Source organism: Diprion similis, chromosome 3 (assembly GCF_021155765.1).
Source record: "Diprion similis isolate iyDipSimi1 chromosome 3, iyDipSimi1.1, whole genome shotgun sequence".
In the NCBI taxonomy this organism is placed as follows: Eukaryota; Metazoa; Arthropoda; class Insecta; order Hymenoptera; family Diprionidae; genus Diprion; species Diprion similis.
In genome coordinates this window covers 6,551,030-6,577,604 of record NC_060107.1, presented here as the reverse complement: position 1 = coordinate 6,577,604, position 26,575 = coordinate 6,551,030, and the positions used below count along the sequence as shown (strand labels likewise).

The 26,575-nt window shown below is 36.5% G+C and overlaps 5 protein-coding genes across 6 annotated transcripts; 2 read left to right on the top strand and 3 right to left on the bottom strand.

Annotated features, from left to right (window-relative positions):
* Positions 1 to 67: 67 nt before the first annotated feature.
* LOC124404196 (zinc finger protein 846-like) lies at positions 68 to 18,892 on the bottom strand. Its single transcript, XM_046878141.1, has 4 exons — positions 18,883 to 18,892; positions 2,906 to 3,139; positions 2,649 to 2,819; positions 68 to 1,691 (listed from the first exon to the last, which is right to left on the bottom strand). The coding sequence occupies exons 2-4, from the start codon at positions 3,020 to 3,022 to the stop codon at positions 594 to 596; spliced, it is 1,386 nt and encodes a 461-aa protein (XP_046734097.1). The 5' UTR covers positions 3,023 to 3,139; positions 18,883 to 18,892; the 3' UTR covers positions 68 to 593.
* Positions 3,765 to 7,366, top strand: LOC124404197 (exopolyphosphatase PRUNE1). The gene is made up of 6 exons (XM_046878142.1): positions 3,765 to 3,903; positions 4,693 to 4,931; positions 5,722 to 5,987; positions 6,067 to 6,308; positions 6,880 to 7,038; positions 7,133 to 7,366. The coding sequence occupies exons 1-6, from the start codon at positions 3,868 to 3,870 to the stop codon at positions 7,307 to 7,309; spliced, it is 1,119 nt and encodes a 372-aa protein (XP_046734098.1). The 5' UTR covers positions 3,765 to 3,867; the 3' UTR covers positions 7,310 to 7,366.
* On the top strand, positions 8,322 to 19,400 carry LOC124404194 (discoidin domain-containing receptor 2-like). Of its 2 annotated transcripts, none has more exons than XM_046878137.1 (15): positions 8,322 to 8,404; positions 13,332 to 13,514; positions 13,894 to 13,999; positions 14,562 to 14,787; positions 14,859 to 15,006; positions 15,108 to 15,400; positions 15,675 to 15,879; positions 15,956 to 16,537; positions 16,731 to 16,876; positions 16,976 to 17,137; positions 17,594 to 17,703; positions 17,795 to 17,971; positions 18,049 to 18,141; positions 18,228 to 18,369; positions 18,492 to 19,400. In XM_046878137.1, exons 2-15 carry the CDS (start codon positions 13,436 to 13,438, stop codon positions 18,786 to 18,788), a joined length of 2,766 nt encoding a protein of 921 aa, XP_046734093.1. In that variant the 5' UTR covers positions 8,322 to 8,404; positions 13,332 to 13,435; the 3' UTR covers positions 18,789 to 19,400. The 2 variants fall into 2 exon arrangements, with proteins under 2 accessions (XP_046734093.1, XP_046734095.1); XM_046878139.1 differs by lacking the exon at positions 8,322 to 8,404 and adding an exon at positions 8,516 to 8,609.
* Positions 19,401 to 22,888: 3,488 nt separating this feature from the next.
* On the bottom strand, positions 22,889 to 26,319 carry LOC124404254 (ubiquinone biosynthesis protein COQ4 homolog, mitochondrial). The gene is made up of 4 exons (XM_046878236.1): positions 26,142 to 26,319; positions 24,336 to 24,679; positions 23,354 to 23,577; positions 22,889 to 23,155 (listed from the first exon to the last, which is right to left on the bottom strand). The coding sequence occupies exons 1-4, from the start codon at positions 26,164 to 26,166 to the stop codon at positions 23,002 to 23,004; spliced, it is 747 nt and encodes a 248-aa protein (XP_046734192.1). The 5' UTR covers positions 26,167 to 26,319; the 3' UTR covers positions 22,889 to 23,001.
* On the bottom strand, positions 24,796 to 26,147 carry LOC124404253 (UDP-sugar transporter UST74c-like). The gene has a single exon (XM_046878235.1). The coding sequence runs from the start codon at positions 26,034 to 26,036 to the stop codon at positions 25,038 to 25,040; it is 999 nt and encodes a 332-aa protein (XP_046734191.1). The 5' UTR covers positions 26,037 to 26,147; the 3' UTR covers positions 24,796 to 25,037.
* Positions 26,320 to 26,575: the final 256 nt, after the last annotated feature.

Sequence of the window (26,575 nt, the reverse complement as noted above, 5' to 3'; positions counted from 1 at the left end):
CAAATGCCATTTGATTGTATCCCAATGCTTTACCAAAGAGATGAATATAGTAAAATAACGATGTATATAAATTTTATATATTATTACTTAGGGATGTTACATATATTAATTATCAGTTATATCTATCGTGAATATTAGACACATTGTATTAGACATGATACAGATCGTGTGCGTCACTTACGTATTAAAAATTGTACGAAATGCTAATTACAGTTTTGCGTATTCACTGAATTATGAAGATGGATTTAAAAAAATTAATCCAAAATTTATTCTATTACGAAGAATTTATGTGAATAGTACAAATATCTGTTTATAAATTATAATCCTAAGTTCAAACAATAAAAAAAGACTTTTAATTTATTTGCTCCTATTAATTTTCAATTACAATAATTTTCAAGTGCCTAAGTTTGGTAGAAATAAATGGTTGTTTCGATCATTCATTTCAATATTAACGACAAACGACACAGCGAGAGAGATATTTGTAAGACTTGCAAGTACAGTTAAAGCATTAAAGACTATAAAATTCCAGCTCATTAATGGTTGATGCTAAATTATTAAATATCACAATTATTCAACTTATGCAACCTAAACTTTTAATTAGGTTGAAATGAGATCTGTGGCTCTAATTTTGAAGAAGCAATATATCCAACAGAATGCTTAGTTTTGCACTTTTTTTCGTGTACGAACAAACTTCCCGAGTTTCCATATGCAGAGCCGCACATCTTACAGACAAACGGTTTTTCTCCCGTATGAATGAAAGTGTGCTCTTTGAGGTACTTATGGCGCCTAAACGATTTGCCACAAGTATCGCAGTGATAATTAGCTTCACCCGTGTGTGACCGTAAGTGATACTTCAATCCATTCGCCGAGGCGAAAGCAGCACTACATATATGACAAACGAAATGTTTGTCACCTGTATGAGTTCGCTCGTGTCTTTTTTTGTAGCTCGGAATGGTAAAGCTTTTACTACAGAATTTACATGTGTAAGGTTTATTACCAGCGTGTGATTTCAAGTGAAATCGTAGTCCCGACTTGGAAGCAAAAGTTCGGCTGCACATATCACATAAATATTGTTTGTCCGTGTTTATTAAAGGACCCTTGCCGTGCACCCGTAGATGAAAGTTTAGTTTCACACGTTCTTTGAACGGCATACCGCACACTTCGCATTTAAAATCCATAGCATCACTGTGCTTTTTCATATGTTCGCTTAACTTTTCACTATTATTGAACGTTTTATTGCAGACATTACACATCACGATTTCGTTTTTCATATGTGCCTCGGTATGCTTCAGTAATGCTTTCTTAGAAACATATACTTTTTGACACAAATGACAATCGAATTTTTCCTTTTTTTTTGGCAGCTTCACTCTCTTGCCCGTCAAGACTTTATCAGTATGCAATCGTACTCGTAGCCTTTTAACCTTTGAATTATCCTTGTGCACATAGCAGTCCTCAATTTCTAGATTATTTGTTGAATGTATTCCATTCATGACAGATTCAAATTTGTTGCTTTCTTCATCATCATCATCATCATCTTTATCATCATCAGCAGCGGCATAGCTATCTATCATCTCCAGTGAAACAGGCGTAACGTTTACCTTATATATTTCATTTTGATGTATGTCAAGGAGGGAATTTATCGGAAATAGTGGGTTACTTTCAATATTATCATCCGTCTGAACGCCGATATCCTAAAAGTGAGTGTTGATTGAAATAAGAAAGCAAGAAACACCTAATGATTCAATGTTGATGCATGTAGTGCCGGTGAAAAAAAATTCAGTTGATCAGTTAGTTCTGGAGTTTTCGCTGCCATTTGGTTTTGGTGTTCATGTATTCGGAGTATTGTTTATTCAAAACAATGATTTGATTTTAATAGAGCGAGCTATAGCCTTATTAAGACCAACTTAGCCAGTGTAAATTGGACAGCAATTCTCGAAAGGAATAAATTGATCAATTTCATGGTTGATTCACTATGTAAAAATTATTCTCCAGTCTACTTCTTGTAATATTTCAATAACAAGCTTTCAGGTTTTTCATTCTATCCTCAATGGTTCAATGCAAATTTAAAAACTGCTATAAGAGAGAAGAGGCAAAGGCAGATGCAAAAGCTTCACAAATAATACGGATCCAAGGTTTATCAGACGGTGTTCAAACCCTCAGGGCAAGGGGAAAGACAATTGTGGGAGAAAATTAAAATGGACCTGAGAAGAATGGTCATGAGGGACAAAGTGAATACCTCAAATGTATTTATCGTTGAACAATGTCAAGGAAGCCACATTCGCACAGAACATTTGTCAAGATTCTTTCACATGGCAAATAGTTAAGAAATATCTGAAGGATTCGAAAAATATGCATTGAATGTAATGTCGCAGGATGATTTAGTTCAATTACATTACAATTCGATACGCTAAACTCATTATAGAGCATATGTCAACAGTTAGAAAATTAAAGATTTTTCGAACCCAATAGTATGTTATGGCAGATATTTTACAGAAATAAAAGTATGCACTGCAAAATGTTTACGAAAAATTTTTGTAAGAATTGATATATTTTGTGAAAATATTTTCAAACAGCAATGTTAAAAAATGTGCAAAGAATTGTATAATTGCACCAAGTTTTCACACCTTATTTCACAAACATATTCTTACCTTAAGTGCTTTGAAAACTGAATGAGACGTTTGCTTTGGCGAGAAAATTTTGTAATATTCCCTTAGTTTTAGATCAGAATGCTCGCACTGCGTTTTAAACTCATCAATAGATGTCAATTTATCTTTACAACAACTACATATCATTTTAGGCAAAGCATCATTCTGCGTTACCTGGAATTAACAAGTAGATTTGATCATTTATTGCTATGATAGTATGATCCGTAATGAAAATTGCTACATTATTTAAATTTACTGACCTCTATAGAACAATAATTTTGAATTTGTAATTGTAGCTTCGATGTGCATTTGCTCGCATAAAATATTGGAGTCAAATTGGGCTCATCGCAAAGGCATAACCTACACACCATATCCATTCCGATGATCAAGTCAGTGATAAGTGAATATGAACGATGAAATAAATAGCATGACTTATTATTTGGTGGAACTGACAATGAGGCGACTTTTTAACACAAATAAATGTTTAACATACGCTACATCAACATTGACTTTAGGGACATCCGATTGTGAGCTGCCCACTGAACAATACACACCGTTTATACCTTGTTTATACCTGGAAACAGTTGAACGACTGACCAATCACACGTGGTTTTAAAGTAAAAATCCCTAGTTGTTTGAAGTTTTGTGTTTGATACCGCGCGTGCGTCGAGCGCTCGATGTAAAACATAAATATGATGTCTAAAACAGAACACGATATCGATTTTATGCAGCTAATTCATCAGAAATTAAAAAATTGCGGTGTTTATTCCCTATACATTTTCTGGAGATTTTCATTGGTTGGCAGCCGTGAGACCGAGAGACAGATCTTTTATCTCTTTTGCACTGCCGCGTTCGTGGATAGCTTCACTTCTGTCCTAGGGAGTTTTTTGCGCTCCCAACTAATTTTGGAACGCACTACAGAAGGATACATGCGATGCTCCAAGTATAGGATTTTTGGCCATCTCTGATATTTTCACCGTATCCATGTTTTTACCGTGCCCAATGCCAATTGCCAATATGGGTTACTGGCCGTGTTTACATCCCATTATTGGGCACCAAATTTCGAAACAACTGGGTTATTAGTGGAATATTATTCCTCCAAACCTATCTTTATAATTAGTTAACCGCCCACACAGTCCGTATCAAGTCTGTACAGTCTTCATGTTGTAAATAGTCCATGGTAAAATTTCTAACCTGTATCAAGGCATTATCTTTGTAAATTATGGATTCCTTTCTGGAAGCATCAAAAGCTTCTTTGGTAATTACATTTAATTATTGGTCTACATATCTTATGAACTAAAATTTTCGCAATAATTAGTGACATTAGTTTTTATATTCAGTCAAAAGAATACAAACTTATTTTTGTGAATATTAGATCCCTTCATTTTGGCTATTAGCAGACGGTTATGGTCATTTTTAAGTAAACAATTGCAGAATTATTGACAGTTACGATAGTTTAAGTTTATATACAAGAATATCACGACACTTCTGATATTCATGCGCGAGATAAATCATATCCAAATTTCATAAAATAATGATCATAATTGCAATCACCTGAATGTAAAAATGTATTCTTCAACAGTACATTCGTAGAAAATATTTCTAGAACATTACTGTGAATATTTCAGGAAATATTTCAACGAAACTTTCTTAGAAATATTTTCAGCAAAACGGTAACACCGATGTTGGTACCACTGTAAATTTAATTTAATTTCTTCATATTGGGAATTGGACATTGACTTAGGTCAAATTTATTTTCTCATACGAATATGATGAAACAAGTATTTTTTTGAGTCCAAGATACTTGACTAGAAACACTATATTTTCAATTGAAAAAAGATTAATTGTCTTTGATATTATTCAACATATCTCTTCTCATTTCCTGATAATTTATGATACAACATTCTATGAAGTAATAGTTAGATAAGTAAATGCTGAAGAGCCGAACTGATTTCTCCTTGGGAAATATAAACTTTAATCTCGAGGAAATAATGACATTGAAAATAAAATTCCTGATTCTTTTTTTTTTGTACTTTTACGGTTACAGGATAATCTAGTTCGGTATAAAATCGTCCGAGTAGTATTGGGTAATCCAACGTGTGATTTGGATTCAGCAGTGTGTGCTCTTGTCTATGCATTCCATCATTACACCGATGTTAAAGATAAAGGTGAAGATATTGCTGTGATACCTTTGCTCAATATTCCGGAAAAAGAATTTCGTTTGAAAACTGAAGTTCTATACCATTTTGAAAAACATAGTATACCACTGGAGCTGTTGACTTTCAGGTCAGTTTCGGAATAGGAGACCCCATATTGCGATAACATAAGATTGTACATTTTCTTTCCATCGAATCACTTTTCATACCGATTGTTTTCACAATCTTTGAATGAACTGCTGTACCAAATTTCAGCCTGGCGTTTATCGGTGCCTGAAATAAATTAATTTTTTTGTATTGATCCATGTGCCCCCAAGAATACATTTCAAAATGCTTTTTATATGAAAAAAGAACGTGACATATCTATACTTGCGGTATAGTATGTATATTTAAATCCTATTAAAAAGATTGCTCTAAATTAACGGTAACAAACAAATTATCATGCATATTTTTCTTTTATCCCGTGGAAGAAATGTTCGGTTATTTTACACCCTTGTACTAAACTCGATTTCGACCCTCCGCAATTATCCAGAAATTCAGTGTTAAGGGGGCGTTACACTAGGAGGGTGTACATATGCTGCTACAGTCACCTACCACTGATATATAACTGTTGACGTTTGATACCTTTCGATCAACCTTACAAAAATCAATAACTTTCAATCCAACAATATTAACATTTAACACAAATATTGAATTTGTAAGGCTTTAAGATAGAAATGTCGAAAAGGTACGGATGCTTCTCTATTAGGTATCTACATATTCAATCGAGTTTTAATGTCTTATGATATTGTCTCGTGACGTACGAATTGAATTGATTGGAATCAGAATTGTAGTTTTTGCATTATCATATGGGTTCTCCTTGAACATACGGTACATACGGAAATATATTCGCGTATACAGTTTTCTCCATCGTGTTGCAGAGATCAGTTGAGTCTTGAGGTTCTTAGCGGTGAAAAGAAATTAGAAATTATTTTGGTAGACCACCATACTCTCTCCGAGGAAAGTCGAGGCCTTGCTAATTCGGTTGTACAGATTATTGATCACAGACCACAAGACCCAGCGTGGTTGTGGCCGCAGAAAGAGATTACGATAGAAATAGTTGGCAGCTGCTCAACTTTGATTGCCAAGATTTTGATTGATAAAAAATCGAAAATTCTGGACCCTCGTATCTGTAGTTTCCTGCGAGGTAATTTTAACATATTTGTGTCAAAATTCACAAGATATCGCTCAAATTTCTCGGTAAATAATTGCCTCGTTTACAACAGGGCCAATCTTGGTTGACACAGTCAACTTTTCTGTCGAAGCCAACAGAGCTACTCCTGACGATGCTGAAGTTATTAAGAAACTTGAGGAAATTGGGTTCATTACTTCCGACAGAGAGAAGGAATACAAAGAACTCCTTTTCGCTAAAACAGACATCAGTAGGTTGACCCCCGGGGAGTTGTTGATCAGAGATCTGAAGGTTGCCAACGGTATACCGATTTCAGGCCTTCCAATCTTGGTAGAGGTATCAAAGTCATTGTTTTATCAACCCAACACAATTTTCAGGCAACGATCAATTCATATTTTAACTGATTGTTTCAGCGAATGTAGGACTGCGAAATTCCAAATCCCTAAAGTCCTCTTATACCTCTTATTTTGATTGTGGATCAGTGATCAATTTCGCTTTATTTTTTTGTGAGTTCGCAATTGATAAGGCAGTTTTTAGAACTGTAAACTTTTCGTTTAAAAAGCCTTTTGAATCAAGAATTTCGAAATTCAACTTGCAAAAAAAAAAGACTTGAGATAATTCTGTTTAAAAAAAATACGTTCTGTTGGACGCTCCGCAGTAAAATGCAGAAAAAATTATGATTTAAATTGCACATTTTCATTGAAAAGTTTGCAACGTTTTCTATAAATTGATCACATTTTTTCCTTACGTTGGAATTAAAGACAAGAAGAAAGAAAATTCGGGATATTGTATTATTCTTCAAAAGCATAACGCACTGGCCAAATATTAACAAAATTTGTTACTCACTGATAAATAATTGAAGTCTATATGCATAAAACTGCACGTTGTAACAGGATGATAATTTCAGAGTTTTGTGAAACTGGACGGTGCCTTTGAAGCACTCACTGAATTTACAACGCAATATAGCTGTTTCGTGACCGTTCTGATGGGCTTAGATCTCAAAAACGAAACGGTGACGAGAGATATCGCCATATTTTCGCCGACCAATAACAAACTACAAAGTACAGTAAGTGATTCTGGGATGACTTTTCGACCAGTTTCATTTGATTCTAGTTTTATGTCTATGTGATAATTTCATGGTGCAAATTAATCGTTTACAGATTATAAGATTGTTGAAATCCAACACAGAACCCTCGCTGAATTTAATGGAAGAAGAGATAATTTCGACACGTAATAAATACGACCTTGTTTTATTCAAACAGGGCAACGTACAAGCGTCGAGGAAACAAATACTCCCAATCATCAGAGGCGTACCTACTGATTGTAATTCTTCGTAATTAACTCTTACGAATAAAATATTTGAAATCAATCTTAAGGCATTATCAGATGTAATATTGCAGTTATCAATAAAAAAGTTTTATTCAATTTATCACCATAAGCAAAGTTATGAGTTTAATATGATACGTGTAATGGGTAATGATACATTTTTGATTTTCTACCGGACAAGACGTACAACATGCTTCCAAATTTGATTGAAACAAAGGTCGTAACTTCGCTACTGCAGCGTCCGGTCACCTGATTAAATTATCTCCACGCGCTCCTCGCGCCATATTTGCCATTGCATTTAGCCCGCAAGATTTCCTGTGCACTGAAACAGGATACATAAAAGATGTAAAATATTGAAATTTCCCCGGAGACCTCGTGTAGCCGTCATGTTATTCGGTTTCGCATTTCCATCTCCGTTGTAACATGCATTATACCTATATGTATTCATCATAGTCCGTAAAAGAGTCCAGAAAAATCGCCATATTTCATTTGTTCCTATTGTTACGCGACGAGAAGAGAAATGAAATGAAAAAATTGCGGCTCCCTGTATTCGCAATTAGCGTAAAAGCTTGCTGAGTGAGCTGAGTGATTACATTAGCTCGAAGGATGCGTCTACGGAGACGCGTTGCTGAATTGGAGGAAAAACATGAGACAAAGGGGCAAAGAAACTGCAGGTAGAAGCAGAGAATAATGCTACTGTGCTCTGCAGGTGCTTGTGTGCTGCTCTGGGGTACGCAGTCGTATGTGAATGGACATTATTGCAGGATGAGCCCTACCAGGGTGGGATGGAAACGCGTCTGCGCTCCGGAGGCACCACCACCACTACCACTGCACCAACCATATCAACGCTGCGGCACACTTGCAGGGTGGGAATGTGGTGGGATGGATGCTGGGTCCAGGCCCCCGTTCGTATCAGTGTGCATCGGAAACAACCCCTCTGAATAACATATCCTTCACATCACAACATCATATCTCCGTAGCCACTTGTGCAATTTTCATCCGGGAGGTGAAAAATAATCCATAACGTACCTGTTCAACGCCGAAATAGACGCAGTTCCACACTTTATACGGATAGACAGACGGTTAACGCACATGTGTATATATAGGTATGCACATTTCAATACACAATATCGATAATACCATTTCCAAGGTCTGCGAGTCAAGATCAGACACTAAACGTGAGCTCTAATCGAAGTGATACTTACTTACACATGCTGTAGATTATAGTCTGTCGAGGCGGCGTTTATTTTACAACGAAATTAGTGATCAGTGAATTAAGACTGAAGAGACATTCGATCTTCCCTTCTTACGGTGAGTCAACCAACGAAGAGATATGTTACTTAAAATTTCATCAATTTGTTCGATGCTGTTATATTGGGTTTGAAAAGTATTTGTATTCGAAAGTTTCTGTACATACTCACACGATTTTGCTATGGTAAGTACGTAATTTCAATTTCACTTAGCTGTAATAATCGCGTTTGTGCGAAAAAAATTACCGCTGGTCATTGTTAATCATTTTAATGGGCATCGCGTAACATTTTTGAATAATTTCATCCGCAGTTTCTTGATTAAAAGCAGACAGCTCGCAGTCTACCGATTTTCACGATAATAAACCATTCTTCGGACTCTGAAAACCGTGCATAATATAAAATGCGTTATAAAAATGTAGCGAGACATAGTTTGCTGAGTTTAGTAAACAAGTTTTACAATTTTAACCACGAATCGTTAAACATTAAACGTTAAAGCAGGCATTGCCGCATGCAGGAGTAAGAAATACAAGCTAAAGGTGAGAAAAGTTCTTTGAAGCTCAACGCCCTAAGGAAATTGTAGATCTCCGTCGGTAGAGGAAATATGCTTTTAGCAAGCCCGAATATCGTTTTACCCCCTCGGTGAATGACGGTGACCGAATTATGCCTGCCTAGCTTAGATGGTAGGTATACGACGAAGGCGTATACGTTACTCGCTGCAGAATGAAATTCCAAAACGTAAAAAAATCGAATTAATCTTCCCTGCATGCGCTTAAGATTAAAATTTCCCGATCCATGAATCGAGACGAAACGCGTCTATCACATTCCTTATACGGATAACGTTTATATCTAGATTCGCGTGACTTTCTCCGGCCACGCATTCACTATTGTCCAGAGGGTAGCAATATTGACTCGGGCGTTGACATTTCACCATCCGCAAATGCTAAACGCCCACCCTATACCTAATATTTCGTGCCACGTGTCGTGCAGCGAACGCAACCCTCCCTAATTCCAACGGTATATAACACCGCAAAAGCTCAATAGGTACCTACCACCTACTATTGATGGGATTACAGCCGAGCCGAAGATTAGAAATTAACGTTCCGGAGCATGGTCAGGGCGCAAAATCTATACACAAGATATGGGCGGTCATTTTCGTCGGTGTTAATAATCGCTTCCTTATAATTTTATTTTCTTCAAAATAATTTTCAATATGATTAAGTCAAAACTACTGTCATTGGCATAGTTCGTTTTTTTTTTTATCTATTCTCTCATTGCCCATGTAATATTGCAATTTTGGTTTGTCAAGTCACGAGTTTTTCCCGAGTGAAAAGGATGTTTGTTTGTTGTTTTTTGTTTTATAACGAGAGGTGAATTTTTTACATTCCCAATGCGCATCGTTCGCGAATGTGTGCAGGGTACATGTTTCGAATTCGGGCGCGATCGATGTGTTGGGCGTAAATCATTTAATTGGCTAGCCATTCCCCTAGTGCAGAAGCCTGCGTGGACGCTAACAAAGACCTGACGAAAGGGTCGGCGGCGCAGGACTTGCGAATAGGTAGGCATGTACATACGTACCTCCTGGTGATGAAAAATCACAGGTTTCATCACGCGCCATCACTCTTCATCACGACTTTCCTCTTTCGGCTTGCTTGTAATACCCAGGCAAGCATATTTTCCACCGAAGTACGTCAGAGGGTCTTTTTTTTCTTTTGCGAAGTCCATTTACATTCAATTTTGAAGAATTTTCAACTTTTGTGTCTCAGAAATGCGAGGCATTATTAATTAGTGAATTTTTACTGACTTATATAGAAATATATACGCGTATTATTTGTACAATAAAACCTACAATTTGGAGCACTAAGCTTTGAATGAAATTTCCCTGACAATGAAATTGAAGCCGTAATGAAATCGCGAATTTCCGAGATAAGTCAAGAAACTGGTTTCTAAAAAATTTAAATCCCATACCGATGAACGTATCGTTGTATTAAAATTGTAAAACACAGTGTAATCCGTTGTACAAAATTACAGGTTTCACTATACAATTAAAAAATTAATATTTCCACAAAATATCGAAATAGTCAAAATTCCTCGCTACATCTAACTTTCACCAAAAAGAATCTGGATACAGGTTTAGTAATAGATTAAATTGTCCTCGCGAAAAATTACCTATAAATCAAGTAGGTAATTCATTCCGTATAATTCAAGTCCGACCATAAGCTGGTGTAGTCATCAATGTCAGGATGAAAAAACGATACGTATCTAATATCAAGTTATTTGAAAAGGACCTTTGAATTGATGGGGTATACCGTGTACAGTAAATATCATCAACCCTGCAACACTCCATTCCCTCTATCTCGCTGAATATGCAGATTTTGAGCGAGCCGAAATTAACTTCGTTAGGACAGATTGCCCGTGAATAATTTCATCGCCTATTCAACGGCATGATAACTTTGTTGGCATATGCCTATTGTTCTCGTTTAAGACGTCGCGATGGCGGAATATATATATATATATATATATATACATGCAATATATATATATATATATATATATTGCAGGATTCTACGCGGTGTCTTCTCAAAGATCGTTACTTCACTCAACCATATTTCCTTCTCTCTCTTTCCGACTGTTCGGCGATCTCTCTGTCAGAGTATATTTCTTTCTCTCTGTAAACTCACAAAGGGTCTATGGTTGGCAAAAAACAAACACCTCAAACGTTGAGAGGCACGTGTCGCCCGACGGGCGGTGGAATTTATGCGGAAACGGGCGGTACGTGCCGTGTGACGTTTTCCGACGAGCATCGTGACGACGCAAAAATTCACCCCCTGTAACCACGTTGCGACTCGGAGTTGCCGGTTCACGGTGGGTAAAAAGTGCGAAATTGCTTTTACGAAATCTCGTTTACTACTGAGGCTTTACGTTAATAGAATTTCTTACAGTTTTCCCCTTACTTGTTTTCCCTAAGAATTCTTTCGCCGGGAAAAACTTCACTTGTTTTAATATAGCCACACCCCCCGGTTGTTCTTTCGCAACTTTATTCCTATGTATATATATATATACACATATGTAATATAATTCGAACTCTGAAACATATTATACATATATACTGTATACGAATCCTATTCATTCTCATTAATCTTGGTGTAAGAGTACGTCGGTTCTCGAAGACCATTTTTTTTTCCTTCTCATCATAATATGCACATGCAGATCCGTCAATTTTTGAATTTATAGTCAGATTTCTTATAAGCACCTTATGAATATTCAGTTTTTATAACTCACGGACACTCTTACAACTTTTATTCCGTCATTCAATTACTCCACAAATTGTAAATTGAATAACGTAAGTTCTGTCAATTTTGGTACAATTTTGATTAGGATATGTTAAATAATGTATGTGTATATAAAAAAGATAAAAAAAAAAAAAAAACGAAGAAAACCGTGACACGTGCCGTTTTCGCACTGTTTTTCCCAGAGATATATTAAATTACTAGAAATGAGACAAGAAAAAAACATTTCCCCACTCAGCTCGATTGAAACCATGAGTTATACACGGAGAGAGGAAAAAGAGCAGATTTTACCCAAAAGTGTAGGAAAAGAGAGACGCATCAGGGTATTTGATAAAAAATATCCATGTAGAGTATATTTTTTACTCTAAGTGTAGCAGATTTTACTCTGCGTTCTACCAAGTAAATTTGATAAAAAAAAAAAACCTTTTTTCCCGTAATTTTGAGTAAAATCTGCTCTTTTATTCTCTATTCGTGTTGCGTCGCGTATCTATACACACGATCATTATGATCATGAGCGAAAAAATCCGCACCAGAGTCGGATCATGCGAGGCATATATCGACGTGTTCCTGCAGGTGCCGTTTGCCACATTAGACCTGAAAGAAGCATTCAAGAGGTTAAGGGTGCAGACGAATGGCGTAAAGTGAAGTAGAGAGGGCATAAAAGGGGTGGAGGAGGGGAGGGATGAAGGGGTGTGCGAAAGCAGGGGGCGGATAAACCAACTGCCAACATCGAATGCGAGCCGACATTGCGGACATCGTGGACATTGCGGAAGCCTTGCAGACACCCGGTACATGGCGTATTGATCGTTGTCCTTTACTTGTTGCGCAGGCACACTCGCGGCTCCGCTTTGCCACCGTTGGGACTGCAAAAGCTCCCACACTTGCGCGCGTGCTTCTATTTCTATATATGGACCGATGTAATTAAGATTTGGAGCCAAACAAGAGGACCATGGTAGGGACCATGGAACCCCATTAAGCGCTGCTACGATACCGTCGTATCTATCTCCTGACAAATTTAACTCTCGGTCTGATCTCGGCGCTGTTTTAGTATATGCAATAGAAATTTAGGAAGTTCGATTTTTTAATTTTTACCTTATAACAGAAATTACGTATTCAAATCTCGAAAAAGAAATGGATTTTCTGAGGCTCTTTACTTGGTACTTACCCTCGTATTGTTCCGCAATTCATTTTTTGAACATAAGTAAATTAATGATAATTCTATTATCGTTATGGTAAACAATGTGGGTACTTAATAATATTCCTGGACCACTGGATACGTGTTTGGCAAAATACTAGAATCACAGTTGAGTGAATGTAACTGGTATAGGGTGTTTTCCGAAGATGATGTCCAGCTGATTGAATTCATCATCTGTGACTCGTGAAACTGTGTTACTTATTCTGTCAATTCGCTTGAAAATGGGAATAGGGTTGATATCCGTTATTTCCAAGGTGTTTACGACGCATAACTGATCCGAGAATTATTCCTTCTGTTTCAGAGTAAAATGTAACGTGTAAAAATGTGAGGAACGTATACAGATTATCATGAACTTTACAAGGCATTCCAATAATGCTGCAGTAGTAGGATATCGCTTTACATATCATGGAAGTCGTAGGTATATTCATAAAAGTACTCATTGTCGTGGCTTGTTACACGGATGAGCCAATTAAATATGTTTTTGGTGAGTATAATTACAATTGCCGTAAATGAATTATTTAGTCTCTCTAAAATCTTGCGAAGATCTTTTTTATCTACAAAAATAAACTCGGGCTAATTGTTAATCAATGAATTATAATAATTGTCTTATTAGAGTCCATACTTGTATTATTATTTTGCAAATATTTGTTGAAAAAGGTATAAAACCATAGAACGTTTCACCCATGAATACATGCATAGACATTCATATATCAATGGCCATTTATGACGATGTAATTTTTTATAAATACCTACAATTTGATTAATACCTTAATTAATAAAAAATGTCTCACATAATATGTTTTCGTAACTAATTGTTCTTTTTCTCGGTGTAACTGTAATGCTGAATCAAGGTATGATTTCAGCGCAATGTATCATTCCACTCGGCATGGAAGAGGGAAAGATTCCAGACAACGCGATTACCGCCTCTTCCAGTTACGAAATGAAATCCGTTGGCCCCCAAAATGCCAGGTTCGTAATTTGAGGAATCCTAATATTCCCCCGGAATCCCGTAAACGAGTTTCACTCTTACACGTACACACTTACATGTGCATTCAGAACTGCAACATAAGCACGTAATATCACTTGGTTGGAATTAATTTGGACGTATACAGCTATTTTGTTGGGACGATTGGAGATTAGTATATTATATATATATATATCATCACTGGAATACATGAATAATTTGATACGTTTAATGTGATACATTGAAAACACTGACTCTCCATCAATTGATTAATTAATCTTGAATTTACTATGCATGGCGGCGGGAATTTATACGGCGATTTGAAAAAATGAAAATACAAGAAACATTGCATTTTTTTCTAGTGCTACGGTTGAAGAGTTATGTTGTTTTTTTTTTGTCTTAATTGCAAGCGTATATTTTTTATGCCCGTTGACTGAAAAAAAATTGAAGTATTATCATTTAAGAGTTGTAATGTTTATACCTTGGAATTGGTGGCATTTGCCCGAGAAGTAAAAAATGCGCGAAGGTAAATGTAAAAGAATAGATATATGATTGCTATTCCTGCAGAATACGCCAGGAGAAAAATGGTGGAGCTTGGTGTCCGAAAGCCCAAATTAGCAGCGACATTAGAGAATACTTGGAGGTGGATCTTACAAAGAATCACCTTATTACATGGACTGAAACCCAGGGTAGATTTGGCAATGGTCAAGGCCAAGAATACGCGGAAACGTTTTTTCTGGAATATTGGCGTGACCTGAAATGGTACCAGTACAAAACCATGAAAGGCGACAAGGTGGGTCAATCGTTGAACCGAAAATATTAATTGCATTACCTACCACTTTTTGTCACGACAATCATCAACAGGTACTCCGTGGAAACAGCAACACGTATCTAGTAGAAAAGCAAAAATTGGATTTGCCGTTCGTTGCCAGCAGAGTTCGATTCGTTCCGTACAGTCAACATCCGCGAACGGTTTGCATGCGAGTTGAAATTTACGGATGTGTTTGGGAACGTAAGTATCGAAGTAGACCCGCACGAGAGACCCTTTTTGATGGTGTAAACATGACATGATCCAGTCGCTTATGAGGAACGAATTTCAATATATTATCGCAGAACAAATCAGCAAATATTCGGCACCGAAAGGAGAGACTTTTGGACCCAATGGCTGCAATGTCGAGGACTCATCCTACGACGGTCATGAAAGCGGAAATCGTATGGTCGATGGACTCGGACAACTGACCGATGGTGTATACGGAGAAGAGCCGAGCACCATAGCGAGCAGTTTTACAAATTGGGTTGGATGGAGCAATCTGAGCCCAGTGGAGCTCACCTTCGAGTTCTACGAAGTACGGGGATTCGAAAACTGTACGATTCACGTGGCACATATGCCGTCCCGAAATATCGAGGTATTGCTCCAATGAGAAGGTGGCTTTTACTTTCATTAATGATTAAAACTCGCGTTCCAGAGAGAAGAAAACTTGAAGTCGTGAAAAAGACGTTTAAAGGATGCCTGATGCACCATTTTCTGACGTCATCTTTCAGACGTGAAGATATCTTGTAGGTCCCAGAAAATGGCGCATAAGACAACCTTCAGACGTCTTTTCGACGCCTTTAAGTTTTGTGCCTTCTCGAGTCGTAGCTTGTCTTCTTCGATACAATAACGTAATGGAAACGTTGCAGGTCTTCTTTACTGCGTACGTTTGGTTTTCATTCGATGGTAAACAGTATCATCAGACTCCGGAGAAGCTTGAGGTGAACGAAGATGTAAAATCGACTACCGGGAGCATATCAATATCGTTACAATCCAGAATAGGACGTTTCGTTAAAATTGAACTCGTTCCAAAAGCTAAATGGCTTCTCGTGAGCGAAGTCACGTTCGATTCTGGTAAGAGGGTGACAACTTGATGGTTTGAACTTGTCCTTAAGGATGAAATTTAAAGTCCGAGTAATTCTGTTCACAGTTCCAGCATCGCGGAATCTCTCGGACGAATCATTGGAACAATTTTACCGAGCGTGTCACAAGGATAACGAAACTGAATTGAGCGATACGGAAGACTCGCATTCGAGCTACAACAAGACAATTTTTGAACTGAACACCAATTTGACACCCGACGCCTTTCCGGTCAGCAATTCTCAGACTTATATCGGACTTGTCAGCGGTGTTCTGACGGTAACTGCGTTGCTCCTGACTTGCACGATCTTTTTGATGAAGCAAAGGGGACGCAATAAAGTCGCCTTGCTGCAGAAGCACACGGCCTTGTTGTGCAGATCACCGACGCACGGAATAACGATCAACATGAAAGACATTAAAATGCCACCACCTGTAATCATAAACGGATTATCCCAGTCGAAATTGTCTCTGAAAAGTAAAATTCTGTCGGTCGACAGTCACAGTCTTCGCAACGAAGATACTCTGGGTAGTGAATATGAGAAATGTAGCGTCTACGAAAGGACTTACAAACTTTACTCGAAGGAGAATCTCGGTTACGAACCTCACACTCACAAAAGCGATCGTGTGTCAAGTTGTAAGAGTGAATATTCGGGTAAGTTAGATCTAAAAATTGGTTTAAAAAAGAAAAAGAGGAAATAATTAATCACTGTCGATCAATCGGGTGTCTAGAATATGTTTACAAGATCATGCAAATCTAAAACAAAGCATATTTTTCACAAATGCACTTTCGTCTGATGATCTGATGTAAAATTTTTACATGATAATAAATAATACACCGTTTGCAGATTTTACAAGCGACAGTTGCTGTGACGATAAAATTGTCGATCGTTTGGTCCTTACCCCGTTTCCAATAAAAAGATTTTGCCATACTTCGTCTAGAACTAATCACCAAATTTACGAAGGTTACTACGCGGCAACGGATATTTTGACGGTAAGAAATATTTATTATTTAAAATTCGTTAGGCTGGTATGGTTCGAATACTTTTCATTATTAAAATTATAATACTTGAGTTGGAAAAACTGATTTCAGATTAATAATAGAGAACAACAAAGCTGCTCGAATTTGTTCACATCCCTACAAATTGAGGATGTCATACATCCGTCGCACGTTTCTGACTCTTGCAATCTCCACCATGTTTCAAGACATAGACTAAAAATCCTGGACAAACTGGGGGAGGGGAATTTTGGATTGGTAAGATATAGTGGTAAAGATTTTCGAAAACTTGCCACATTTTCGGAAAGTTCAAATCGTGACTGAATTTTGTTACTATTTTGGGTTGATTTACAAGTTGATAATTATTTAAAGAAAATTACTTTCGCGCAATTAGAATAATTAAAAATGTATATCGTGATCGATTTCGAACTCCTTATAAAATCTGTGTGAATTTTTTAATACCGGAATTAGCAAATTGTAATCGACTGGTGCTCAACATTGCTGGTAAAGCTATCGATTATATCTGTTTGCCTGAAAGCTCGCTACTAATCAAAGGAATAGCGATGAACACCGATATCGTGTATACCTATAGATATTATATACTCCGTTGAAAAAGTTTCATCACTGTATTTGTCGATTAACCATTCCGTGCACTTCTGTTCCAACAGTCTTCCGATGCATTCAACAACTAAAAAGTAATTAATCCTCTTCCAGGTTCATTTGTGCGAAGCTAAAGGTATTCATAGTCCAGATTCAAATACGATACGCAATAAGCAGGTTGTGATAGTGCGATCCCTTTGGCGCGGAGTTACAGATTCATTGAGGTATTTATTTTTTTAATTTTCAACTTAACGAGGCAGCTAAGGCTTGAGTAATTCTACATACCACGTTTTCACGAAATTGCTGACTTTGCAGAAAACATTTTATGAACGACATGTACTCACTGGCTAAAATTCGAGATGTAAATATAGCTCGAGTGATAGCTCTCGTCGAGGAAGAACCATTCGGAGCAGTTTTTGAGTATGGAGAGCTCGGGGATATTCCTAGTTTTATCAGAACCCATGAAAAGTCAAGTGACGACATGCCGTTAAGGTATACACGCTATTTATGAAATGGCCTGATCTTATTTGCGGAGCCTGTATTAAACCAAGCATATTTTTAATTTTCAGTTACGGATGTCTACTGAATTTCGTAACTCAGATTGCCTCAGGAATGAAATACTTGGAAAGCTTGAACATTCCGCATCGTGATTTAGCTGCAAGGTAGGTAATTCCATTTGGTAGTTTGTAGAATGAATCCATCGCCCTTTCAGAAATAATTATTTCCCAACAAAATTTCTGTTTTGCAGGAATTGTGTCGTTAGCAAGAATATGACGATAAAAGTATCAGATCATGCAATGTATTGCAGCAAGTACGATCAGGAGTATTATATAGATGATTGTTACGCGAGAGTTCCACTGCGCTGGATGGCGTGGGAAGCAATTTTACTGGTACGCATAATTTTGTGGAAAAGTATCGTGTTTAGAAGTATATTTTAAATCCACATTTCGTCTGCTGACGTTATCACAAGGCGGATATTATAAAGACAATTGTGTACATTTTTCTTATCCAGAGAAAGCAAACTTGCAGATCTGATGTTTGGTCCTACGCAATTACCGTTTGGGAAATTCTAATGAACTGTGCGGAAGTACCTTACGCTGATTTAACGTCTGAGCAAGTGTTGGAAAACTTTAGCAGATGGTACCATTGTGGACCAACAGAGAAGAACCAGCCGCGTATCCTTCCACAGCCAGTTCCATGCTCAAGAGACTTGTATCACATGATGACTAAGTGTTGGAGTAAACGTGCAGATGACAGGCCAACCTTTGAGGAAATCTACCTATTTCTAAAGCGATTGAGCTTCGATTGAAATGTTGTTTACACTGCAGCGTGGACCAAATCAATTACAATCAGCTTAAGCATCCACTAGCCACTGTCATGTCTTGGATGCTTTAGCCACTAACTCATGCTCAACTAGATTATATATCTTGACCTTCTAAATATATTATTACTCTTAAGATATCCGTATATTGTGTGAGGATTTTTATATTAAATGTCGAAATTACTCGGTCGACGTCGAAATTGATAACATTTTACTATATAACGTAATCGAGATTCATGCTGATTATAAGTGTAAGTTTGGTATAAAGGAATAAGATAACTAATTGGAGCAATTGATCACAATTATTGGTCAATTACGATTGTTATAATTAACGTAGTTATAGGGCGATGTTTCAGGGGGAAATATTTCGCCGGTTATTTTGTACCTTCCGTTTTGAAAATCTGTTGTCTATAGTCAGAACTTCAAAGTTTCACATTCTGGGTTTTAAATGAAGTATCTAATTGTCAAAGATGAGATGAATCATCCTTCTTTCCTCCATATTATATACATGTATATCTTTGTTATTATTGTGAATCAAGATCTTATTGAACAAACATTTGTTTTTCCGTAAAATTATAAAATGAACCGCAGTTGAAAATTTGAACGTACATGAAATTTTTGTCATTTTTGTAATGCTATGTTTTAAATGTTCGTTGTTAAGTTTTCGTCACAAAGTCACGTACGCCAAGAAAATAGTGTATTTTCACTCAACAAATTGGCTGTCATTGAAAATAAGCTCGTTTTTCTTGTAGTTTGCGTCATTTTCGAGCAGGAAGCATCTTATTGTAAAAATGACGAATTTAAGCAATGGAAGATAAGACCTAGAGTAAGATTTTTTTTAATTCTCTAACTGTTATGTGAATTACTCAATCACTCAAGAAAGTAGTAAAACTCGTTGTTAGTCCTGGGGATTCGTGATTGTATCTGTTTTATTATATAATATCCCAGGCAGCACACTTGTCGAGATTAGTAATACGGCGAATAAGTATAAAGTTAAGGATATGTTGACCGAAAAATCAGGAAAAAAATGTTTTCACAGCTTAATCTTCGGACATCCTTGTTTTTCACGAAACCAAAAATCTGAAAAAATCTTTCTAAACTACACGTCCGATATAATCAAATATTTGGCGCATAATGATAAAATCATCATTACTTCAGTTTAATTATATTGCCGAGACCTAAAATATTGATGTAAATTCCATGTACAGGATTCTTTGTAAAACAATATTAACAGAATCTGACAAAATTGCTTTCATAAGTGTGCGTATAACTATTCAAACTCTCAAGGATGTCTAACATGAAACACTAAAGCTGATAAACAATTAAATATTTTCTGTGACATTAATAATCCACCTTACAAGCGATTTCTTTATTTGCCTAGAATTCAGTTATCAATTGTCAAGTTATATCGCAGTTACTTTAGCCATCACTTCGCTGAGAATGATTGTGCAATACTATAATTTATCTAAGAGATAATTTATGCAGTAATGATTCGCAAAACATTTATCATTTTTTTTTTTTTTAAGCATTTGAGGCGCGAAATTTTACCCTCAATAAGAAAAAAAATTACCTATGGTTCACTCTGTCTATAAAATTTCTACGAATATTATGGTATATGTACATAATATAATCAAGAAAAATCATAATATTAAACACCTGAAAAATGCCGCTCTTGTAGCTTCACTATACGCAAAATAGGTTTCGTCACAAGGCAAAAAATCATCGATTTCACTAACAACACGTATCATTGAAATAACCACAGCCAGAAAGTATTGTAGTTATGAATAACCATATTTTTATACTCTAGTATCATAAATATGGCCAAGTTAACCATATATATGCTAAAGTTAACCATATTTCCTCGCAGTAGCTATATTGACCATACGTCAATAGCCAAATTGATGATTTTTTTCCATGCAACAATGTAGTATTATTCGGAAAATAAAACATACATGTACATACATACACTACAGAACAGAATTGGTGATGCGAAAATTCCTATTAATTGTCAAATTGTCGTCAAGTTCGTTTAATAAAATTCGCGACTGAATCCTAAAAAAGAGAAGAAAAACAAAATGTATAAGATCTTACGACGAGATCTCGGATATGAGGGTCTTATTATAACAGAACTCAATTACAGATTTCAACATTCTATTAAAATAACACCCGATATGTATATTGAGCTCTGACTCGATATGAGATTTTCATGTGAAAATTCTATATTAAATCTCATGTACCTTGAATTTGCAGTAGGATAAAGCCACTTCTATGAGTATCAAGTGAAGTGTTCGCTGTCACAATGACCGTTATGTATAATATTTTCTATGAAACTCGGGCAATTTATGTAGATCTGATTATGTAGATCGTTTGAAAATCTTCAATAGGGTAGGTTCAAACCCTCTCCCTTATCCCGACAACTTATCGATGACATCGCGATTGTATTAATGGGTCTTTCCTGTATCCATCTTCCAAATCAATCCAAGGGTGTGTATTTGCGGGTAATTCAATAACTTCACCCTCCGTGGTTCGTGACAAATGTGATGAATCTAGTATTTATCAATTGGCAAGTAGCTTTGGACGTTCATCAGTATTGTCACGGAAAATCAGTATAATTACATATCAGGGACGTAGTATTGAATGCATTTTTTTCCAGACAAAAACTTTGCCTACGTACGTGTTAAATTGCAAGTAATTTGATAAAGTTACCATTATTTGAAAAATCGTTTAGCACAAAAATGTAAACTTAAAGAAGAATCGTGAGTTATGATTGATCTGCTTTGCGTGAATTTGTTCAGTTTTGATCTGCAAAGTGGTCTGGAAGACGGTGTTGAAGTTACTTGCATGAATTCCTATTGATACTTCGTAATAAAATATATCTACAATTGTAATCCAACTTTGTAATATGAATCATATTCAATTAAAAATTATATTCTTCATATTTCCAGTGTTATAATCAATAAAAACTGTTATACTGTGCAATCGGACCATTTACTGCTGATTATTGTACAATAATTATTGTAAATTAATTCATCCAAAACGGCGAAAAAAAAAAAAAAATGATCACATGATTGTTTGTCGGTCAATTGTTTTTGTAAAATAGCATTGATAAGACCGATGGCTGATGCATTCTTGCGATTAGTAACTCAAAGTGATTTAATTGAGCTCGATCAACTTTTGAATCGTGTAAAAATTGGAATTACATTGCAACCCTGTTTTGCAATTGATGCACTGAGCAATTGATTTTGACATGGATTGTGTCAAAATTAATTATACTAGCTGACAATGCGATGCTATCGACATAAGGCCAACTAAAACCACCTTCTACTTTTCAAGTCGTGGACCGATCCGTTCGGTTGTTGGTTCCAAACTATTCCAAATTGACTGCAAGGTTTGGAAAATTGTTAGCTTTCAATTTCGGGACAGAGGGCGTCACAATTTCGAAATTAAGGTCTTTGAATGTTGAGATGGAATAACTACCGATGTTGCCTAATCGGATTTCAATGCGTAGGTAGGATTAAGGATTTGAGAGAAAGATCAGAGCTTTCCTAGATTTCATGCCGGAAAAAGGGCTCGCTTTGCGGTATTGTTCTAGAATTAACATACATTATCCAGCTATTGCAGAATAATTTCAAACGGGAATTTCGCGTAAGTTGAGAAAGTTCAAAAGAATTGTGTCGTTGTTAAAGTTCGACACTTTTTAACGCGCAAATTTTCGAAGTAACTGTCAACATGCCGTTTAAATGCATGATGCTTGGGTACACAAAACAGATTAAGCAATCGGCAAGGTAGAATTGAGAAATTCTTTACTTACAAATTAAAAATTGTAGGGAACTATATGCCGTTAAATTTCAAAATTGTCAATCAGTATTTTGTATTTATGAAATACTTGCAGATCATTTTCCGTTGATACAATCCTATCCATAATTACTCATGTGGCACTTGCATTTTTTCACAACTGATGCACCTATCGGCACTTCTACCCATGGGACTTCTGTATTACCTTTATTTTACTGAAAAAAAGGAAGAATTATTCAAATTGAAATGGCTGTTGATCAGCGCATGAATCAATATGATGTAGAAAAAAAATGATGCATGGGATATGATGTGAGATAATTTACGTTTCGTTTGTTAAAATCTTTTTAAAATTAGGACATTACAAAATGTGCATAACATACGCTATCGACTCTCATATTTATTGAATTCAGATGACGAGTGGAACAATGTTCATTTCCTTGTAAAACTCTGTAAGAGGCTGCTCCCAACGTTCTTCAAAATAAACACCAAGCAGAAATTGAGATTGCGAGCCTGTTCTCAACGCCCAAGGCAGATAATGGTCAGTATACATCTTCCTTGACCTAAAATTACACAAATGGTTATTTTTAAGTTTCATGAATGGCTTGTGTAAGCTTTGATGCCACTAATTATTCGTTACTGAAATTGCTCAGAATTAGGTGATCAATGATTGTAAAGAAAAGACTGATTCTTTAGCATTTTCTTGATGACGCTTCTGATATCTGAAAAATTGCAATTGGAAAGTCTAGTACGTTCTTTACTTAGGACGGAGACGCGTAGCTCCAAATATTGCTCCTGATATACACATCGGAAGACGTGTTTGCACAGCTTCTACCCATTTGACGGCGACTTCGCCAAGCATAGTAGTTGGCATTGACAATGCTGTGTGATAAATATCGTGCACCTCTCGATACCTTTGCATTACATATGCAAGTTCAACATCATCAACAAATTTCACAGCCATCCTGGAATCTGGAGTCACTTCCTACATGGATAAATTCTTCAGTCTTTTTGGTTCTTAGTTATTATTTGTTTCGAAATGATATAAGTTTTCGAATTTATGCTTAATAATTAATTAGAGACCAATATTAACCAACAAGAATTGCATCGCTGTTCTGTTAATTTATATAGTTGAGAAAAACTGTAATTGCACGTAACGGTAATTTCAAGTTTTGGAAAATATGAAAAGTCCAAGCCAGAGCGGTGTATGACAGACGTCGCCATAGCCATGCTTATTTCAGACTCGGTGATATGACGGGGAAGTTCGGAATCGACTGTACTCGAGTATACAAGACAAGCTTACAGTATTCTACACAAATTATCAAAAATATTATAACAAGTTGCAGGGCTGGTAGCAATCAGAACTAAGAATGTCACAGAAGTATATTCTAATTTAAAATTCTGACTGGAAGTTAGCTCGTAACAAAGAATAGATTTATAATGCTTTCTTCAATTAATAGAATTTGTATTGAAGTCTTCTCAATTTTAAGAAAAATATTCTTTTCAAAAAGTGTACTTTATTTCAATGGAAGATTTATGTAGCAGTCTACGGTTCGAAGCACATGATAAAAAAAAAGAAGAAAAATAGACTGTCAACAACGATTAAAATTGACCCACCAATGGCCGGATGATTCTGTTTAAAAAATGACCGCAAAGTTGGTGACTTAGAAGAAAAGAGATGGGTGACGAAGTGAGTTGCTACCATCCCTGCAGTGCGAAGTATTTTTATATAGGATCTCGTACATTAGTTTCTAAAAAATTATAGTACGACTTTCCAAGGGTTCCATTAGGCAAACGCTTGAGTGATGCAAGATCAATGGTAGATGAATTTATGCGTGGTCTCTGATCAAGAATGCGTCTGCCTTCCGTGGAAGACTGCATCTGTTGTAGGCAATGAACGAGTGCATTCTGCCCTGTTGTCTCGCCAAGGCAAGCTATCATGTCAGCACGAAAAGGGTTCGCCAAAGATATGGCTGCAGCACCTGCTGATAGTACCATGCGTTGCAGAACTGATAACTGCACATGGTTCCTGGTGAAATCCTCTGCAAAGGCACCGCTCATGGACAGCCCTCGTACCGCCGATCTGTCTGCAACCCATCGAGGAAAATAATCTTGCGGTGTTGAATTTGGTAAATTAAAATTTATTTTTTTACAATACCATTTTATACATGTTAAATAGAAACAATTATTGTAATTGTGATAATAATACTAATAACAATACAGCACAATTCTACAATTATCCTAATAAAACGATTTGGCCTAAATTATGAGCCACTGTACTATGGCACAAATTGTCCTGGTAACAGTAACTGTCCTTTGGTAGATTATCAATTCTATTTATATTGTACAAATTACAATTAGTAAGAATTTCACTGGCAATGACTTGACACGTGTAAAATTACTCGTCACAATACGTCGCATTCTAGTTCTAGCACTGCGCAACAACTACACAATTTGGGTTTTACTTTCGATAGTTTGTAAAGAAGAATACTTTACTTCCGTGGATTCTTGCCTCCTGAACGTAACCCACGTATAAATTAAACTACCAACTACACTTAAATTTAGTCCAACGAAGTTGAGCCAAGAGAATATATAGTCACCACCGATAATCATGCCCAGATAAGTGACGGATATATTTTTAAGGCAGCCAATAATTGTTGTCGTTAGTGCGGAGTTGTGGAGCGTGCATAAAATTACACTGTACGATAATATAAATCCCATCACACAGGACGACATAAATTGTATCAAAAATATCGCGTTTGTCCAATATTGGAATTCCATAACATGCTTAATATCGCCTGACCATGTCGCGATTGCTGACGCAGGCAGAACCATGAACAAAGAGTTGTAATACATGAGGCCGTATTTCCCAAGTTCTTTGGATTCAAGTTTTTTTTTCATACAGACTCCGTTTGCTGCGGTAAAAAAGTCATTGAGCAATATAAAGATGTATCCCTCAAGATTGAACGCAAGGTCATTTGATGCTGCCACTACTGCGCCGAGGACCATCGTGTATACACTGAATTGGACAGTAGCTCGTGGTCTTAGTTCCAGTACGTAATATTCAGCGATCATTGTCATGAGAATACTGAAACGTCTTAAGGCGGTGAACATCGGAAGACTCAATTGCTTAGTTCCGCCTAATCCAAATATCATATTTCCTATGAAAATTATCGGCAGTGGCCAAATCTTCTTGAACGTTGTAACTTCTAGGTCAGGAAAATCAACGTAGCGCAATTTCTTTGCGATGTACAGGACAATTATAGTGGTTAACATTTGTCCGATACCCAGTACTTGGAAGGATGGAAAACTGTAGGATGTTAGCACCGTCTTGTTAACTATTGTTATCATTAGCGAAGCTATACCGTAGAAAAATGCTGAACCTATCCGCAGGAATACGATGTTGTGCTGGCTTGAAATCATTGTACTCACAAATCCTGCCATTTAATTGCGGGTTTCTATCAACTTGGTTATCGTGGTTAAAGTCATAACGCGTTTATTTATATTATAAATTGATATAATATTCTAATATACAGAATATCAACGTACATTGAGATACTCGCAACAAATCCATAGTAGACACGTTTATTGCTTGATTCGATTGCCACGCGTACTTTCCGGCTACTTATCAATTTTTGTAACGTAACTTATTACATCGCTCCTCGACAGTCAACAAGACACTAAAGTACTAAACAGCTGTACACATAACCCAACTCACGTCAACGAGCCAGATGCTCACTATAAATGCAAATAATACAATAGTGTGCGTGCGAGGTAGAGTGTATGTACTACTACATCGGCCAATCGTGGTGAATTTTTTTTCTGATGGTTGGCAAAAGTGGAGTCTAAGCATTTGAGATATCGCGCCTCGCAGTTTTCAAGTTCCCGATTTAGCAGCGCGCATTGACACGAAATAGGTTTTTGGAACTACTTTTCGAGGCTAGTGGATAATGCAAAGCATATTTACCGTAACAAAGTGTATA